A 19,344-nucleotide genomic window follows, 5' to 3' on the forward strand; every position below is an offset into this window, starting at 1 on the left:
TCAAGAAGATTTCTGTCCCTCAGTTTTGACGTTGGCTTTTCTTTACTATTACCTTAAAATTAGAGTTTAAAAACATTTTTAACGAGTGAGCTGAAAACCTCGGTTAGCGATTAGCGTCGATTAGCGTTAATCGGCTTCAAAGCATGATTTAGCTGACGCAGGGTTAGTGGAAACTAAACGGTTTTTAAATTACAACAATAAAGATATTTCCAAATGATTTTTGCCCTTCAGATTTTGACTTAAGCTTTTCCATGCCTTTAGCTTAAAAGCAGATTTTAAAAACATTTTTAACGAGCGTGATGAACACCTAGGTTAACTTTTAATCGTGGGTTAACGTTAATCGATCTTAATCGGCTTTTAAGCAGGCCCGGAACGATTGTGATATGTGATTATAGTGGAATCCCGCTTAGTATATACCGACATTCACCCGCTAATTTCGGACAGTTTTGTTTGTCCAGACGAAAATTAGCTCCTTTATTTTCTCTTACATTAGCCCGTTTAATAAGGACACCCAGAATACGGACAGTTGAAAATGGACATTTTCTGTGACCTGGGTGACACGCTCGCAAACAAAGTTAACCTCTCTTTACGGACACTTGTTATCTAAGCACTGAACAAATTGTCTAATATTCAGTCCTCAGTTCTGGCTGAATCACAAAGAAATCAAATATCGTTCTGTTGCTTTTAAGGCGGGGGTAAACCTGAAAGCCGTTTCCACGCCGCTTAAAATCGGTTGAATGGAAATATCTCGTTCACGTTTCAAGCAATCCAAAAACTCTCTGCTCATTCCGTGAATCTATGTTGTGGGGTGTTTTGTGAATTTTTGGGTGATTTTTTGGTATATTTGGGAGAAGATAGTTTTCCCAGAAGGATTGGTAAAATTAAGAGAAATAAGATATATTGAAGATTTGGTGAAGTTTTAAAATTAGAATTTGTAGGTAATAATATTAAAAGACGGATACCAAGTTAGTCCACTAGCAACCTGGGGTGGTCTTGCGTGGGTATCAACTGTGTGTTGGTGTTCCAAAAATCATTTTCTTTCTTTTATCCCTTCTTTAAACCTCTTAAAATTCCATTCACATTCACGTTTACCCCCACCTTAACTTGTATTTTTTAGTCTTTATACATCGATGATGTTTATTTTCAGAGCCCGCTTAATACGTACACCCAGGTAAGTGGACACTTGCGTCAGTCTCTTTGGCGTCCATATTAACCGGGGTCACTTAAAAAAAAAACTGGCCAATCAGATTGCAGGACAAGAACAATGAATTTCAACCAGAGCCGATTGAACCAATCACGAGTAGACGGAAAACAACAATTAAACCCCCAAATTTTGGAATTATTCACTGTTCGTATCATACTGTGATCTAATTGGCCAGTTTTAAGTGACCCCGGTAATAGTAGTCGCACTGCGCGTTACACTGCTCATGAAGACTTCATCCTTTCTACAGATAGACTATGAGCAGAGATTCGGTACTGGGGTAATTGGGCAAGGAGTTATCGCACAGTGGACGCATGAAGAGGAACACCTTCTATCGTGCTCATGTTTCGTTTCTCGGGGTTTAGCGCTTGACTCAGCATCCCTGATTCAAGACGGGAGGGATCAACTGGCCGTGTTCCCATCTTTACTGAATCCTACAACTGGGTGTGAGGACAAGGCCGCAGCTGAATGGAGTCGCTTACACAAGGAATGGCAAGTTTGGAAATGGCTACATGAAACGCGTACACAAACATGTGTTGAGTCAACAACAACAACAACAACAACAACAACAACCTTTATAAAACGGACTCGTAAGTAGAACTTTATCTGTATTTGAAGAACGGTGCCTATTAATTAAAATTATCTCTGAAAATGCATGGTTACCCCTAATCTTCTTTTTGGATTTCAATAACACTTGCTAAGATCTTTTTCCCCGCATACTCATAAACATAAGAAAGAGAATTGAGAGTTTGTCGGACCATCCCGAGATGCGCAGAACGTATGCGCAGTAGCAAAAGGAGGCACCGTCTTTAAGCATTCTCGACCACAGAGCAGATCGGCTTTGACTACGTCATACACCCTTCCCGCCGTCAGTCATGCGCAAAAGAGAAGAGCTCTGTAGCCCTACGCGCGTGCTATTTTCCGAATTTTCGAACACTGCTAACCACAACTTCAAAAACACACGACTGGGATAAGTTTTGTCTAATTTCAGTTTTTTTATTTCACAAACAACTTGTACACATAAATATTTTTACACTTTGAAAGTGCTACGAGAGAGTGAGTTTTCAGCACAACTTACTAATGAAAGAACTGAAGAAAAAACACGTTATGACGAATGGATATAAAAATGCGATTTGTTTCAACACCTTGAGAGTGAAAATATGAGTGTGACCTTGAAAATGGTTTTGACAAAATATTTTTTTTTGGAATGGAAAAAGCAAAATGATAATGAGCCGACTAAAAAGAGAACTTAAGTGAAGGAGATTGTGCGTGATTTGTTTGCGATGATTCATGAAAAGCTTGGTAATTTATAAAAAGTTGACATCCCGTTAACACAAAATCCAAAAATACGGAAGACGTCAAATGGAAAACCACAGAAACCACACGTAATAACACGCGGATCTAGCACCAAGAAGTTCACTTAATTTAAGGAAGAAATTCCTACAACGAGTTTCCAATGTAAGTGACCACTACGACAGGCTGAATAATTTTCAAAGCACCAATGAGTAAACACTTTAAAGTGGCAGAGTAACACTCAAAATAAGCACACACGTTAGAGGTTCAAGCGCTCAGAAGAAGGGCCACTCCTGCTAGAGTCCATTTAGCAGGCGACTCCTTGGTCTTGAGGAAGAAATTCCACACATACGTAGGGCCTCGCTGTCTTGTCTTGTACACGGGACACTCGTACACGTTCTTGGTTTCTTGTTTGTCCACTGGGATGGCGCGGATAAACATGACAGGCATACCAGGAGTGAGTTCTTTTAGCCTTGATTCAGCTATCATGCCTGTCTGTGTATCCCACCGTGCACCCTCCATGAACAGACCATGTACATACGCACCTTCTCTGGGCGGACTGTTGAAGTCCTCTTTGTTTTTCTTTGTGACATCCACCTGGTAAGAAACATTATATCAGAATTGAGAACTCGTACCAAGCCTATTGTCGCAAGCGTTTCGATTGTAGGAAGCGAAGGATACTAAGGGGCGCATACAGAGAACACTGCGTTAATTCTTACAAACAAAGAGAACTGGGAATATAAATGATCTGCTCGTCAGCTCGTCTCGTCGTCTTGACCACTGATTCCAATTGGCCAGTACTGTAAGTAATACATGTTTTCTCTTTTTGTGCCTTTCCCCTGCCTCAAATAGGTCGTTTCAACTTGCAGGTGAAAGCTACCTTACATTGTAATTAAGTTTTGAAATGAATGTTGTTGTTGTTGTTGTTGCAAAATGGTTTCATCTAATTTGAATGCGACGAACAAGAAATTAACGTTTTTACAAAATTAGTTTTCAAATTTTTCCACCAAATTATATTTCCTTTTTTGGATAATTATGCCACACTGAGTACGCACTTCAGGTAAGTCTAACCAAAAGCAAAACAATACCAAAAAATTGTGATTTTTTAAGTGTATGCCTTAAAGGGGCGGTGTCACCTATTTTAAGCGTAACTTTGAATAGCCAAAAACATATTTGCAGCCATGGAAACGTTAAAATAATGGTTCAGTTTTCTTAACAGTTGTTCTTGCAGTGCACAACAGAAACTGGTATTAATTATTTTTGGCTGCAGATGGTTTGGATGGGAATGGATTGCAACTTAAAAAAATTGGCCAATTTTTTCAAGTTCTTCCTGTGCATTTTAGAGAAATCGCTAAAAACTGATTATAGTTCGTTCTACCTTGGAAAACTCAATAATTTCCTCCAAGTGCTCTAAGAGAAATTTTATGTTAGAGAAAAGGTTCTATGTCAATAATTTGAGCAGTTTTGAGCACAATACAGAGAAATCGCCGTGACAGTGCCGCCTTAAATGAGGCACAATTGCGCGTTTAAAAGCGGGCGTACCTGTAGAGCCATCTTGTCCAAAGGCCATTCGTTCTTTCTCGCCATGGACTGTTCGATAGCTGTAAGGAAGGACTGAGGGTTGAAGAAACCGGACAGCCACACGACATTAGGCAGACAGAAGTCTGAAGTCCAGCTCTCCAACTCTTTAATTCGCAGCAGCAAGTCTACAAACCATGCAGCCAGGCCTGACATGGACGGGTAAGCACGGCGCGTCCAGGATTCTGGGACATCGTCCAAGAAGAGTGCGTTGCCTAACTCCTCCATATCAGCGGTGATCGTAAGTTCTCCCTACAAAGTAAGAGTTTAATTATTCTTCGTTATTAACACCGTTGTGTTTCTCCCATAAGTTCTTAACCGCACATGTTACAATTTTTCTGAATGCCCCACTCCCAGAATTTTGCAAATAAACTATACCATAGAAAACTACTGTCAAGTACCACAACAGCACACCAAAAGTAATTTACTGGGTATGCTAAGGCGCCCGGTAAAGTCCCCGATATTTCTTACAAATTTTCTTAAAATTCCCACAATTTTTTCCACTAACTAGGCGACTGGCCCACCCAGTTATCTACAGTTGTTCGTGTCATGTAAGTGGTGCTCTACACAATAAAAAAAAAACAGGCTTTCATCAGATTGTGTAGAAAAAAAGCTAATGTGTACAGAGGATTATCATCAGCTCTCAGAGAGAACAGGAAATCAACTTTCACGAGTGTTTTATCTTATTACGGCATAACTTCCGATACAGGATCAGAGATAATCTTAAGTGCATTTTTTTTATTTTTAAGTTCAAGGTAAAGTTTATTTTACGACTGGAAGATGACCTCCTTTCCAGAGAGAATTAAAACACTCGCGACCTAAGGGCTCGCGAAAAGCAACAAGGCCTGAAATTAATCGAAGCTGTAGTATCATTTCAGAAAGGAATTGTAGAACTTACTTTAAGACCCAAGTCCAGCTCTTTTAGCGACCGTTTGATCTCACTTGTTAAGATATTCATTCGTTCGCACTCCTGAAAGGCGACCACAGTGTATGGTGTGCGGTCTTCCACACGAGCCATCATCTCCTGCACGTTAAACTCATCAGGCAGCTTCTCGAGGATTTCATCCAAAACCTGCTTGACCTGTTTGCAAACAAACAACAACCAGGAAATATTAAAGACCTTTGAAACCAGATATCGTTCGATAGTAGCCTTGGCAATGTTTTTTCTTTTTTTCTTTTTTTTTTTCTAGAAAAAAGCAAGACCCACGAGGAGTTTCCAGAAGTCTGCTGTTGCAGGTTAATCAAGAAAAAAGACATGCAGAGTCCTTACTCGCACAACAGACGGTGCTCATAGTACTTTTCAGTGGCATGAAGACACTACGAGTATTGCTACTCCTCCCTTGGATGGGATGCTGGTCACTCGCAGAGTTACCAAACATGAAGTGACTAAGAGTATTACCACCCCCCCCCCCCCCCCCCAACGAATGGAATGCTTGTCCGCCATAGAGTTATCATCACACCGCTTTGTTTTATCTCCCTAATGATGCGACCCATTCATACACTTGGGTAGAGAGAGAATGTAGACCAACGCTTGTGGTCTAAGAAAACAACACGGCGACAGGGACTAAGCTTGACCCACCCATATCTGATATTCAATTCAAGTCAAAGGCCGACTCGATAACTAAAAAAAAAAAACCTATAGCAACATTTTTTTGTATAAAGCATCGAACGAAGGGTGAGATAAAGTAAGAGCCAAGATCTAGCCCTGTTTGAACAGAAACTAGCAATGAGCATTCGTTATGATGACAATGACCCACCTTCTCCTCCCGAGTCTGTCCTCCGCCGCCGCCAGCTCCAGCGTCTCTGGGCTGCATCTCCAACACAGTACGGAACAGATTGTCCGAGGTGGCCGTCAAGAAGCCGATCTCAGCGTTAGGGTGTAGGCCATATAGGTAGGGGCTCTCGGCGGGAAGCACTTCATCGATGTAGTTGTGGTAGGTTTTGTAGTCCGAGTTAGGAGGAATGGGGAAGCCCGGGGCAAGGTTCATCTCACCTTCAAGCTGAGTAAAACAAATACAGCCAACTTGAGATAACGGACAATTCTTTAAGGCAATGATTTTACATTACACACGGAGACACGGAGTTGCGTATACTCCGCGGAATATAGGTCGTCCATTTGATTTCCCATTTTAACAGTAGATTTGTCAGTTCACACCAGCACTGTAAAGCTAAGTGGTTTATAACCATGAACCACACAAGAACAATCGACCACCAAGCATTTAGAAATTACTGAATTTGGATAGCGTCATGGCCATTTGTATAGGTTTCGTTTGATAACTAGGTTTAACTGCTAAATATATTGGGGCCGCACAGAGACATCTCTAATGGGATCCCGCCATTCCTGATCATTTGTATATCGCTATTGACAACTCTAAGCGTTCCTTGTGTTATGCCGGAAAGGATTTATGCGCGGAATCATAACTTTTACAAGATCCCTACCATGTCTGGTTTCATGTATTCCTCCAGGTAAGTCTTACACAGTCTCCTATCCCAGTCATCAGTGATGTGACCTCCGTACATGATCTCACCGAACAAGTAACGCAGATCAGTCCAAGGAACCTGAATGAGAAAAGCAAAAATACAATGCTTAATATTTCGGACAGGTCTCTCCAAAAATTTGAAATCTTTTCTTGTTCGCATTCTAGCCATTTCAGCCATTTATTGGTACGTCTTAACTGTCCAGTTTGTGGAGCGCTAGACTTCGAGGCCAAAGAGCATTTCCTCGTTCAATTTTCAGACAATTAAATTTCAGAGGAAAGTAAACGCCACAAACAACGGCAGAGGCTCTTTGTTAAACATGAAATCGCTGAAACTGCAAACCACTGAAAATGAAAATATTACAAATCTACATCTTCCACGCTTTCGTGTTTGTCATCTGAAAAAACAGTTCGTGAGTTCGTCGGTGCTGAAAACTTTTTCGATTGAATAGCTATGAGAAGGCTTTAGTCTGGGAAATATCACCGGCGAATCTTGCACGATGTTTGTGAATCCCCCCCCCCCCCCCCCCCAAATGAAAGGGGTAAAAAAAGTGATGTGTGAAGCGCTTTGCAACGCCTGCAATAGTCGTATTTACCTTAGCGTTAGCCTCAAGGTAATTGTAGAGTACATTCACACTGATGGTCAAATCACCAGTGTTGAACGGGTAAGACCTGTTCCATCCCTGAGGACCAAACTTACGGCGCTCGGCCACGCACGCGTGGAAATAGCACAACGCGAACAGAATGCTCTTGAATTCGTTTTCTCGGGCGCACATCTCAAGAGTGTCCTGATGAAGGAAAAGAGAGAAGATATATTCATTTAATTGTAAGGTAGTTTCATGCAATGAAGACCCCTGAAGGCTTTTCAATAAATTCTAGTCAGTTCCAACTACTACTGGAGCACGGTTAAAGAACATACTGCGGTGCCAAGCTTACCAGGAAAGATTTGGGGAAAATGTAAACGCCGAACAGAAAACAAGTAACTCGGTAAAGGTGACAAGCGCGAGAAAAAATGTTATCAAAACCGGTGTCAAGCGCGGAAAAACGTGAAAATCGTCAACCGTTGGCATCGTGGGGAAAGGTGTGTCTAGCCGTTGGCAAGCGCGAAAACCACGTATTTGGCGCCAAACGCGGAGGCAATTGATTATTAGCTTTAGTTTGCTTTTTTTCACTCGATAAGCCGAGAAGTCGACAGGTTGATGATGGCCGTTTCAGGAGCTTTAGGAGAGCACAGCAAGAACAAACCCAAGTAAAGTCATCGAAAAGGCGCGGTACTGACCTGGTTAAAGTTATCCAGCGCCTGGTGCAAGTTAGCCATCATGCCAGTAGGTGGCTCGTTCGTGATCTTGATGGAGGACTCCAGGATTCCCTGAGGTATGATATGAGCATCAGGCGAGCCTGCTGGTTCAGCTGAGATGTACACTCGATAGTTCTCATGACTACCTTCACTGTACGCCTCTAGCTTCTTCTCCAAAGTTGGCAACCATTTCTTTACAAGATGGATATTCTAAAACGACAGCAAGCCAAATCAGTCAAATTTTATGTGAAATTTAGTACTTTGTCGTTCCCGAATAAACGATCGACTATAGAAAACCTGAAGGCTCTGGGTGTGAATTTCTTAGAGTTGAAGTTTTTTATTGCATCATATTCTGGACATTAGGGAAACACAAAACAGCAACAAGCGTAGAACGCTAGCTTAAAGGCACAAATACATGTTTGTGTTCACTTGCAACGAGTGGCTGTAGCAATATCGGAACTCCTTTTAAGTTTTACCTGCAAAATAACCCAATGTCCCTCCTTGGCAGCCAAGTCCAGACTCTGTTCTGCGACAATTTCTTGACCCTGAAAAACAGAAATAATTTCAAACTTAGTATCTCGAACCAAGGTGACCGTGTTCACGGTCCCATTAATAGTACGACTTTCTGTACACAAGAGAGAGGTATTCAACTTTCTTCACTCGTATTGTCCTTCCCAGCCTTTGTATTGCCTGGTTCAGGAAGCAACCCAGTTATGTCCTAAGCTTGAAGGTTGATCTCCCTTGTGACATTCACCCACCACAGAGGGTCAGTTCAACGATTTAAAAGTTCACTTCATCGGTTGAGGGTGAATTTTGAATCACTGTTTGCTTCTGCTTTCGGTGATCGTTTGGTTGTGTGCGAAATTTTGAAATCTACCCTCCCCTCTACAGCCGTGCAATGTTGTGTGACGTAACGTCACGCGTAGAAAACATTTCTATAAAATGAAAACAACACGTGCAAAGACTTAGTTGAGAGCAGCGAGTTAAAACAGCGACAACAGCGAGTTAAAATAGCGAGTTTACTGTGTAATAACGTGAGACAACTGGGACTTTGGATTAAAACAGTGAAACAACAATGCAAGGTGTTACTTGTTCGGTATACCGTTTAAAGTTTGGATCGTAAGTGTGCCTGACGGCAGGGTAAACACAATCATTAGCTCGTGAGTTGGCTAGTATTCAGAGTTCGCGTTATTGACGAGCCGGGAAGGATAAGGCAAATGACCAGTGACTTTCCACTCACCTGCCCTAGCGACACGTTGTGGAAATTCTTGTTATCAAAAGTGAAGCCGAGTTTCTTTCCCAGGGCCTCCACGTCCTTCAAAGGATCCACCCCTGGGGAGAGGATGAAGAAGATTGGTGTTCCAGGCCCGCTCTCCTCGTACGACTTGGCAAATTCCACTTGGCGATTCTCCACGTACTTTGCACCCATCTTCTCTTCAACAAAGCCGCTGTAGAAAGGAACAGTGTGAGTGTTGGTAAGGTTAACACACCAAGCCAAAGACAAATGCAGTTTGAAAGTTACCGTGCGCATCCGAAAACCATGAACACTTTATTAAACGTTGAAAGAGGAAACAAATGAACAGAGAAAATCTAAGACAAATTATAAAAAAGCCAAATGGCTTCGCTGCTACTCGCCTGCGGTTTACATATCTCTACGTTTTGAGCTATCATTGATTCAATGGCTACTACGAAAATTGACTTGTCAAAGTTTATTCAAAATATTAATGTTTGTTGTTGTTGTTTTAATTCGCACTGTCTCGTCCAGTTAGGCAGAAAAAACGACTACCCTGCTAGCCTGCTAGCAGAGGTTTCTTTCTGGCAAGTTTCTTAGCATGTACGAAGTCGTTCGGGTCTCTGGTATTTCACGTAGTTGGCTTGTTTAGCGTCCCCGGGGACGAGAGGAGTTTAGAGCGACAGGGTTTAAAGACGGTACACAAAAACGTTCCTTGCTTGCTACTCCAAATGTATACTATACTCTCCCTCTAAATTCCTTAAATGCGAGTGAGTCTTTGAGAAGCTACAAGTTTACAAGCCTTACCTCACAGCGTAAGTCATTCTGTCCGGCCTCAGAGCTCTCATCATGCACAGTTTCTGCAGAGAGCTTTTGTTTTTCCACTCTTGAGGGAACTTCTCTTTCTCGGGACACTCGCTTTCCACAAACTTCTTCCATCGCTTGGCAGATCCTTCAATGTCACGATCCAGATTACGGAATTCTTCCATGTTACTCAGAGCCTACAGAGAAAATGGCGGCGAAAAAAATCATGAGTGTCTTATTCCCTTGGTATTAACATCGGCAAAGACATTAACATCTGATCTGGACCTTAACTCTTCTTGATCTCATGTTTTGTACGATGACTGTTCTGAGGATTAATTTTAAATGTGTTTAACAGTTAAATAAACGTACTTTAATTCCTCCCCAGCAAAGGTTGTTGAGGAAGTCTACAGGGCTTGTGACGTTCATAACAGCAGGGAAACGGAGCAGGAATTCCAACTCGTGCGGAACAATTTCTTTTTTCATCAGCAGAATCTGCGAAAATAAGGAGAAGAAAAAAGATTTACGGGATTGTAATAATTAATAATAATTCTACTAATAAATTATTATAATGATAATAATATTTAGATTGCGTAAATATTGACCTGAACGATTTTCAAATGCGCATTACAAATTCGCTATAAATCGGAAGTTCATCGAGGATGAGCGCGCGAGAGAGGCTCCACCTTGCGCCCCCCCCCCCCCCCCCCCGATGACATTGTCCTGTACTTACTCAAACGCCTCCAAGGCAAACTAAATTAATGAGAGGCATTAAAAGAACCCACCACACCATTCGAAAAAAGTAGCGGACCCGCAATCTGGCCAGTTTGCATTCAATAATAAACATCAATGGCTGTTAAAATTTCCTGTTTAATTTAAAATTGATTCAATCAAGTTGTAAACGTTTGTCGTAAGTCCTAAGTAAACTTCCTGAAAGAAGGATGGACCCAACCGTAGTGGAAATGCGGGAGATTTCAACAGGTTACGCGATCGAACGAGAGAGGAGATTCTCTTTTGATGACTCGCCTTACTTCGAAGTTTGTTCATGTAGAGCTTAGATCTTCATTAAATATGCTGAGTTTAAGAGAGCGATCCCCAGTCTTCCGTTTACAAGAGCAGAGAGGGGGCAGTTATCAATTGATTGTTAGCGATTACGGACTGCGCCAATGCTGGCGTCCAATTTCATCTTCAGTTAAACTAAACATATAGAAAGCGCTATAGGAAAGCATTAGCGGTGGTTGGCACTACTTACCTGGAATGCCACTTGAGCAGTGAAGATGAGTTTGTCCTTCTCAAATAATCCACGTGTGGTGTAGATGAAGACAGAGAAGGTGATGCAATCGATCAGATTGTTTACTCGGGCTTTGACCTCTTCCGCGGGTTCAGCTTTGTCGATGGCTTTTTGGAACACCACATTGAAGGCCTGTAGATAAAAAAAGTCCCTTTAGTATTGAATCCGGTGGTGATCAATAAACGGCCTTTGTTTTAAGCCCTCGATACTCGAAACTCAACTGATAAATCAAAGGTTAAGTCGTGTTTTTGTACCCCTGAAATACTGTTACAGCTACGTATACATTCGCTAAGTTTAGCTGAAAACAAAATGCATAAGGCGCGAACAATAATTTTACTCTATTCCAATATCGCTTCGTGTCTGCCTTTTCTATAGCACATATTGCCTTGATTTGAACGAATGGCCTCCTGCAAATTTTTCTGGTCTAAAATTACGCAGACTACAATTCTACTGCCGCTAATTTGCAAGATACAACTTCGTCGGTTTGACAAAAACACAATTTAGGGTTACTGTCGGTTTTGGTATCGCCCAGGAGGGAGAGGTCAACTCGTGGGCTCGGCTGTCCGGATGATACGGGCCATCATGACGTCACTTCCTGTGAAGCGCGGGATTTTGTCCAGTTTCGAAAATGGCGCTGGTGATTTTATTGCATCAAACGACTTTTTTTTCCAGCCAGGCTCCGGATGGGGTTTGTTTTCTTGCTGAATAGATTTTTAATCTTCTTTTCTCGATATAGGTAAGTGTTCATTATTTTCAACCCATTAATTATGCTGAAATTATTGCAGTGAAGAGTTACGTGTACTTGCGCTGATCGGAAAAGCTGAGATTGTCCGCGCCAGAAAAATTACATCTTATTAATTATACAAAGTACTGGTGAAACTGACATTTGGCTCGGGACGAGGTCAAATCTTAGTGAAAACGTTCCAGTTGAGATTAGTAGGTTATATTCAACTGTAAAAATGATCAGTGCGTTTGTTTCGCCGAGTGAAAAACAGTGAAAATTATAAGTTGGTGTTTATTGCTGAAACTTGACCTGAAGTTATAAAATTTGCCTCTACTATTATTAAAATAATTGATAGATACAAAATGATTCAAAGGAGTTTATGTTAATTTACCCATGCCATTTAACCTTTGTAAAGAAGACTTTTGCTGAGCAACCTAGAATTTTGAAAAAAGCTTGCAAAATATGCGGACGCCCGAGGAAACGGACTTTCTTTTGAACTGATAATTACTTTTTGCGAGAAATTTCTCGAAATTTCACACCAAATCTTGTACTCCTGACTCAGTTTTCTGCCCAAACATATTCACAATATCTTCAGCTTTCTCTAGATCTCCAATACGGAGACATCTTGTCATAGAAATAAACTTATGATCCACAAAACAAATGAGCAAGGAGACGATAAATGCTGTGTTTCAGTTGATTTACATTAGTAAGATGATGAAAGAGTTGAAGTTGAATTAAACTTAAGTACTAGTCCAGTGAGTAATTGAACCCGCCTTATGTATTCCAAACCTGTGAGAAAAAAACTTGTGCATTGCCACTAGAATTTTGATGTTTAGATACAGAATGTTTGGACTATTTTGCCTTGAAGCTGGCGTCAGCCGCTCGGCCTCGCAAGGAAAGTCTTGTCATATTTGCCTGTTTTTGTGAGATAATTAAGCAAAAAAAGCAAACCCCATCGCCCATTAACAATTACCAACTGGCAAATTACTTAGTACTGAAGGGTTCTTTGCAACGTAGCTTTTCCGATAGCTGGAGAAAAAAAGTGTTTTCGCCTTTCTTTTCGCGAGCGCTCGGCCAGACAGTACTGGAGAAATGCGTTTAAACCCACTGATCATTTTTATTAAGTTGTTAGATAATTGTTTTTAATGGCCAATCGAAAGCTCTTAACCGCTGTAAGATCCCACTTTTCCCTCCTTGCAAAATTATTTTGGATTCTCAAGTTATCTTTCTTCAAAGAGGCGCAGGCCGTCACTGTTTTGTCGCATTTGCTATCAACCAGTGTCAAACTTTTGCGTGTTTTCATACTTGAAATATTAACTTCATGAGCGATGATGCTGTTTATATGTATGATGGTAATAGGTTAATACATAGCTATGATTCTTTGATGGCCTGGCGTAGAATTATTTGACTGATCATCCAAGAAAAAAATTTGGCGAGGTTGTAGTTTATCAATCATTCAAACTTCCCGGGTTTTACAGGAAGTGACGTCACGATGGCCCGCATCATCCGGACAAGCAATCCGATTGCGAAAAGCCGAAGTTGACCCCTCCCTCCTGGTATCGCCTGAAAACAGATGCATCACGTCGCGTAGCAACGCTTTTGCCAAAAATCGCGGGCTCGAGAAAAGGGACAGCAAACCTGCAGAATTCTTTGTAACTAACCTTTAGAGAGAACTGGTATATGGGGTTGATCTTGTTCAAGTCGTTCAATATGAAGTACAGGAGGGACGATCGCGCTGCCGCTGGTCTGTACTGCTCACGGGCTTCATTGATCTTCACCTCGGTCGTTTTACCCTCTGCTACTTTAACCTCGATTTCTGCAGCAGTCCTCTTAGTGTTCTCCAAGTTCTCAACAAGGGCGTAGTCACCCAAGAAGTTTCCACCGGCAGCAGAGAGGCGCGCCAACAGCGAATCTTCAAGCTCTTTGATCTTGATCGTAAACTGGTTCATCTGTTGCGTCAAGTTGGCCTGGTGAAAAATAACCACATACACTTGATTATATCACCGACATGTGTTTCCACTACTCGTTTCACGCGGCGGCTAATAACGCGCTACGAAGAGCGTTAAAAACAAAACTAACAAGGCCAAGTAATACGGGCAACATTTTCTTCCAACTTGCCGCGCAACAAATGATGCGTTGTACTGAGTTGCGATTGTTTGTTGCCCGTATTACCACCTACGCGCGCAACATATGTTCATGTTACAGAAAATAGACGCTGTTTCTATTCTTTCAGTCACTTTCGTGTGGTGTATGCGTAACAACTCAGACCATTACCTTTGTCTCCTCAAGATCAGGCCTCTCTTTACGTACAACGTCAGCCAGCAGCTGGTCTTCCAAGCCTTCACGTGTGACCGTGAAGTTAATAAGGGTGGTCTGGGCCTGCATCTCGGGTTTGTAATGTGGATTGGCCAGTTTGGTGTGAAGAATGAGACGGAACTCTGGATGGTACTCAACCTCCTTGTCACCCATCTTGATGTACCTAAAACGAGCCAGAGAGGCAACAGTCTCTTTTAGAAGCCAGCCAAATACACACTTAACCCCAAGATGTGACCTTTCTTGTTCTACCGTTTTTTGTACTGCACAAGGTGTTTCTAACCTTTCAGTTTGTCGACAAAATAAATAAGTGTGACCACTCAAATGAAACCAACAGAGCAGTACTTTCCTATGGTATTGTTTATTGTGCTGTACAAGGTGCTTCTCACTTTTAGTCTGTAGATGAAATCCTAAAGTGTGACCATTCAAACGAAAGCACTTTCCTGTGGTACGGTTTTTTGTGCCTTAAAAGGTGGTTCTAACTTTTGATTTTGTGGTTAAAAATTCTAACGTGTGATCGTTAAAATGAAAACTGTTAAGCAGTGCTTTCCTGTTGCACCGTTTTCGTGTGTAGTAGGTATTCTTTCCTTTGCCGGACTCTCTGGGTGAAATGCACTTTCTGATGGTGCTGTAGTTCAGATTTGTACTGTGGTACGGATGATATACCAGTAACAAAATGTTCTACACAACAAACCTTCCTTTCTTGATGGTATTTCGGCCAACAAGAGCATCCAGCACTGGGTCCATATTCTCGCCCATATTTTCAATCAGAACACAGTCGCCATTTGCTACTGCCCGTTCGATAGCGTCCAGGTATCTGAGAAAGAAATATCCGCGTATCAGTTACAGTCAAGGAGATCTCGCTATTACGGACAACACGATATTACACGAACAGGGTCCCCACCCCACCCCCCTGAAAAAATACAGAATTCTCACACAACTTATGAGGACACGAGGAATGGGAACAGCGGGAACCGTGGTAGGCCTGTCTTCATTTGAAACCCGAATTAACAAGTAAGAGAGTGGAAACTCGCCTTACGACGTCCTCGATTATACAACCACTGGTTTTAGGCCCAAAAACCGCCCCAATATGATCAGTCGGTGTTCTAGTGCAATTGCTTTGAAAGAGTTGACAAAAATCTGAATCCCAAACGAAAGTCGAACATTTTGAGATCATTCAGTATGTTTTTCCTGATGAGGAACAAAGACTAACCCTAATCCATAATGTAGCCAGTAAGGAATACGTACCCCTTCTGTCCCAATCTGACGACTCGTAGTTGTTCTCCCTCTCTAGTTTTGATCCATTTTACTCCTTGTAGCTGTGGATCGATCATAAGCGGCCACCGCTCACAGTTTGTGAGTATGGTGGCATTCTCTGTACTCATGCGGTCACTGGGCAGGTTTTCGTTGTTCCACTGGGCAACCGTTGCATTGTCAGTCAACAGCGTCAGTGGATCGAGGTTTTCAGTAATTTTGATGGGAACCTGGAAGTAAAAACACAAACGTTCGAATTTTCAAACCTCAGGCTTCTGAATAAGAAACATTCAAGGAGCTTAAAGGTTAGAGGTTATATTGGGTAACTTGGGTAACCTAGGCCCGAGCTGCTGTTAAACAAGAAGTTCCGCTATAAAAGGGCAAGCCCCTCTTTCATGTCACACCTTTGCGGGCGTGAGATGCAAATTTAGACGCTGTTCAGTCGTGGCAAGTTGTTGACTCAAGCGTCCTCTGAAAAATATGCCTCAAAATTTGACAATATATATCACCACAGCAATATAAGATATCAAGTTCTAATTTGTTTAACAAGGGTTATTCTGAAAACTAAGCCAATTTTATCGGTAAAAGCCGATGAAAAAGGCAAATGTTCTTTGTCAGCTGTATACGCCCTGATGGTTGATTGACAACTGAAGATGAGAATGGCCTGGCCAGGCCCCATTTATACCGGAACTTCCTGTTAAAACGACATCTTTTTAAACCCTGTTCAACATACGACGTGGGGTAAAAGGGAAAACAGAAAGAAAGAGAGGATAGCTACATACAATAGCCCCGCTAAAATAGCCATAGGAACCTTGAGAATTGCTACTAACAACAGTTGTATATTGCTTATAAACCTGTTAGTCTGAATGTCAGCCGTCGATCGCAAAAGGGTTAGTGCAAAGAGACGATTGCATTTTAGACTATTTAACACGTTCGCCACTACAAAAGCGATTGTTCAAATTTTGAATTTTCCTGAACTATATTTTCTCTTTTCAACCGTATCAATTTGTTTTCTCTATCTTGTTCATTTGGACAAAAAACTGGACACACTTTAAGATGGCCTATTGAAACTTCTACACCGCAACTTTCCAACGCGAAGCAAAAAGAGACAACTAGAATTGTGTGGTGACATCGGCAATCCCAAAACAGCTTCGCTTTATCAAATTATGCTTGTTAAGTGTTGAGGTTACAAACGCCATGGAGTCATTTGCATGCTAATTCGATAAATACCATGTTAAAAACCTTTTAGCTTTACATACCGACTGGCCTTTCAGGAATGGAAGCCATTTTTCGTTCATGAGGTTGTCACGATATTTCCTCGTAAAGCAGCCCATATAAGAAACAAACGCTGTAGTTAACAGCACATCACCAGGCAAGGTCTTCTCCTGCTCTTTGAAGTTGGCCACTGATTCGGCCCAACGAACATTTTCCGAAGCCAGTCCGCCAACCAATCGATTAGCCAACTCGATCGTCATTGCTGTCTGTTCTGCCTCCTTCTGGCACTTCAGTTTCTCAGCAGTAGCCTTAGAACAATTACAGTTCAAAAATCAGGAACGGTCCTACAACTCACAAATTAAATTTAACTGAGGCACACACATTCTGAAGTGGAGTGGGGAAGGGACTGTACCGTTGAAGCGCCGGTTTTATCATTCCCTCTGGGGTGATAGTGCATCAACATTAGCGCTCAGTTGGATTATTACTGTTATTCCGATCAAACGTTTTGCCCAACCATTTTGTGACTCCACATTGTTTTTATGATTAGCCATCTGTCCAATATTATCATCCAGCAAATGTTGGTACACATAACAAGGGCTTTTTTGAGGTATCGAGCTTTAAAAGATCACTTAAGACGTACTTGTTTACTAAATTTAGTAATGACAGATCATTGTTTCTCTAGATTTGTATATATTGCGTTAGTTTTTAATTTTTAATCATTGTTAATATAATAGGAGATGGTTGTGAATTTGTAAATATTTATCAATGATGTTTTTTACATGACTGTAAAGCGCCTTGAACATAGGATAAGAGTGCTATAGAAATAAAGTTATTATAATAAAGTTATTAATTGAAAGTTAATTTATATGTACGTGATAAGCTGTTTCAAGGTGCTCTATAAATGTTCCAGTGATTGTGATTTTGTTAGAAGGAACAGCCTTCCCTCCTAACCTTTTTGGAACAAATTTCATTAAGATTTGCTAGTAAAGAACCCTTACAACCATTACCTTCTCGAATGATGCTGTAAGTTCAGCTAAGTTCTCATCCAACTCCGCGATCTTCGCCTTGATCTTTGCAAGCTTTTCCTCAGCAGCAGCCAGCTCGGCATTAGCGGCGGCCAAGGCCTGTCTCTTGGGCTCGACGTCGCAAAAAACGTGATAAAACCTAATGATGTTGATTGCCCATGCGCAAATACCGGCAGCTGCCGCAGATTTGGCACGGATGAAGTCAGGCTCGAACTCTGGATCATCAAGGTAAGGCTGAACCGCCTTAAGGTTGCTATCAGCGATGTTTTCTTTGTCGTAGTTCACGAGCTGGTCTAAAAATTGATCGACCTTGAGAGAGAAAGGAAAGCAGCTGCTATGAGCATAAGCTATCGGCAGGATTCATGATAGCACTAAAGGGTGGTGTGTCACAAATACTTGACCATTCGTGACAACGGAAATTTTCAAGTCTCTCTTTTGCGTTTTTCAGCATAGTAAGGGGGGGAGGGGAGGGGAAGGCGGGTATTAAAAACATCTGACCTCCGAACGGGGACAAAGATCGACAATGGGAACTTGCGCGGGGTTAAAAGTAAAACTGGGTAAAACGTAAAATACCCCGCGGAAAAGCTTGCCACACCGGCTAGTCGCGTATCACTAGGACTGAAAATTATTTAAGTAGATGTACCACAAGCTATACCTTTGCCATCATGATTTTTGCCTGTTTCCAGCTCCTGTCCTTAGGAATCTTAGTTGACGGAGCAAGCAGCACCATCACAGCAGAGGTCACGTTCACAACAGCAGAAGGTGGTGAACCGAACGACTTGAGCTCGGTTAAGTTGTTCTTGTTCAGCGTGTTCAGAGCTTCTTGGGCGGCCTTGAGAGCAGGTTCAGCCTTCGCTAAATCTTCTTCACAAGAACGCTGCTTTTCGGACACATCTTTAGCGATGACTTGCACCTTCTTTTCTTCCTCGTCCGCAATCGCTTTCTCCTTGCTCACTTTCTCCGTTTCAACGCCTACCTTCTCGATGAGTTTGTCTGCATCTTCATTCTTCTGTTTGAGCTCGACTTCTTGCGAGGCCAGCTTTGCTTTCAAGTCATCCACCTGGGACGCCGTGCTCTGTAGCTTAAGCAGACCGTTTTCCAGACGTTCGGTTTTTTGGCTCAACTCCAGCGACTTCTTTTTAAGAAGATTACGGTATAACGTAATCTACAAAGGGAAAAAACATACAGAGTTAGTGCACTCAACAGCTAGTCTACCGATGGAATGTAAAAGTGGGCAGTTCTACACAGCACTGGTTATTACGCTGTACAAGACTGTTCCAACTCTAGAGTCTGTGGATAAAATTCTAAAGCGTTACCACTCAAATAAAAGCAATGAGCAGTACTTTCCTGTGGTACTGTTTATTACGCTGTTTAATGTTGTTCTAAACTTTGAGACTGTGGATGAAATCTTAAAGGGCCATCATTCAAATGAAAGCTATGGAGGAGTACTGTGTTGTGTGTTGCACCAAACAAGGTAGTTATACGGGGCAGGAGTCTGCGAATTTTTTGCGTGTGACTGAATGAACGCCATTGATTGTATGTACCATTTCCCTGTGGTTTTACTTATTGCACAGTATCAGGTGGTTAAAACGTCGACTCTGACTGTGGATGAGACCCTGACATTAAAAAATAAATTTGTATAGC

The 19,344-nt window shown here is 41.8% G+C and overlaps 1 protein-coding gene across 1 annotated transcript in view; it reads right to left on the reverse strand.

Moving 5' to 3' along the window:
* Positions 1–2,172: 2,172 nt before the first annotated feature.
* LOC146468771 (dynein beta chain, ciliary-like) overlaps positions 2,173–19,344 on the reverse strand; it is a 58,743-nt gene continuing 41,571 nt past the window's right edge. Inside the window, exons 47-65 of the mRNA XM_085124132.1 lie at positions 18,356–18,865; positions 17,683–18,009; positions 16,720–16,983; positions 15,455–15,690; positions 14,901–15,023; positions 14,168–14,372; positions 13,555–13,860; positions 11,131–11,301; positions 10,251–10,373; positions 9,885–10,078; positions 9,087–9,294; positions 8,323–8,391; positions 7,829–8,056; positions 7,146–7,337; positions 6,512–6,631; positions 5,830–6,072; positions 4,971–5,153; positions 4,037–4,324; positions 2,173–3,091 (exon numbers count right to left, since the gene is read on the reverse strand). Coding sequence (XP_084980258.1) covers positions 2,762–3,091; positions 4,037–4,324; positions 4,971–5,153; positions 5,830–6,072; positions 6,512–6,631; positions 7,146–7,337; positions 7,829–8,056; positions 8,323–8,391; positions 9,087–9,294; positions 9,885–10,078; positions 10,251–10,373; positions 11,131–11,301; positions 13,555–13,860; positions 14,168–14,372; positions 14,901–15,023; positions 15,455–15,690; positions 16,720–16,983; positions 17,683–18,009; positions 18,356–18,865 — 4,320 coding nt within the window. The 3' untranslated portion in view covers positions 2,173–2,761. The remainder of the gene's footprint in view (positions 3,092–4,036; positions 4,325–4,970; positions 5,154–5,829; positions 6,073–6,511; positions 6,632–7,145; positions 7,338–7,828; positions 8,057–8,322; positions 8,392–9,086; positions 9,295–9,884; positions 10,079–10,250; positions 10,374–11,130; positions 11,302–13,554; positions 13,861–14,167; positions 14,373–14,900; positions 15,024–15,454; positions 15,691–16,719; positions 16,984–17,682; positions 18,010–18,355; positions 18,866–19,344) is intronic.

The sequence above is a fragment of the Pavona decussata genome, unplaced genomic scaffold (genome assembly GCF_977016875.1).
Source record: "Pavona decussata unplaced genomic scaffold, jaPavDecu1.1 SCAFFOLD_129, whole genome shotgun sequence".
In the NCBI taxonomy this organism is placed as follows: Eukaryota; Metazoa; Cnidaria; class Anthozoa; order Scleractinia; family Agariciidae; genus Pavona; species Pavona decussata.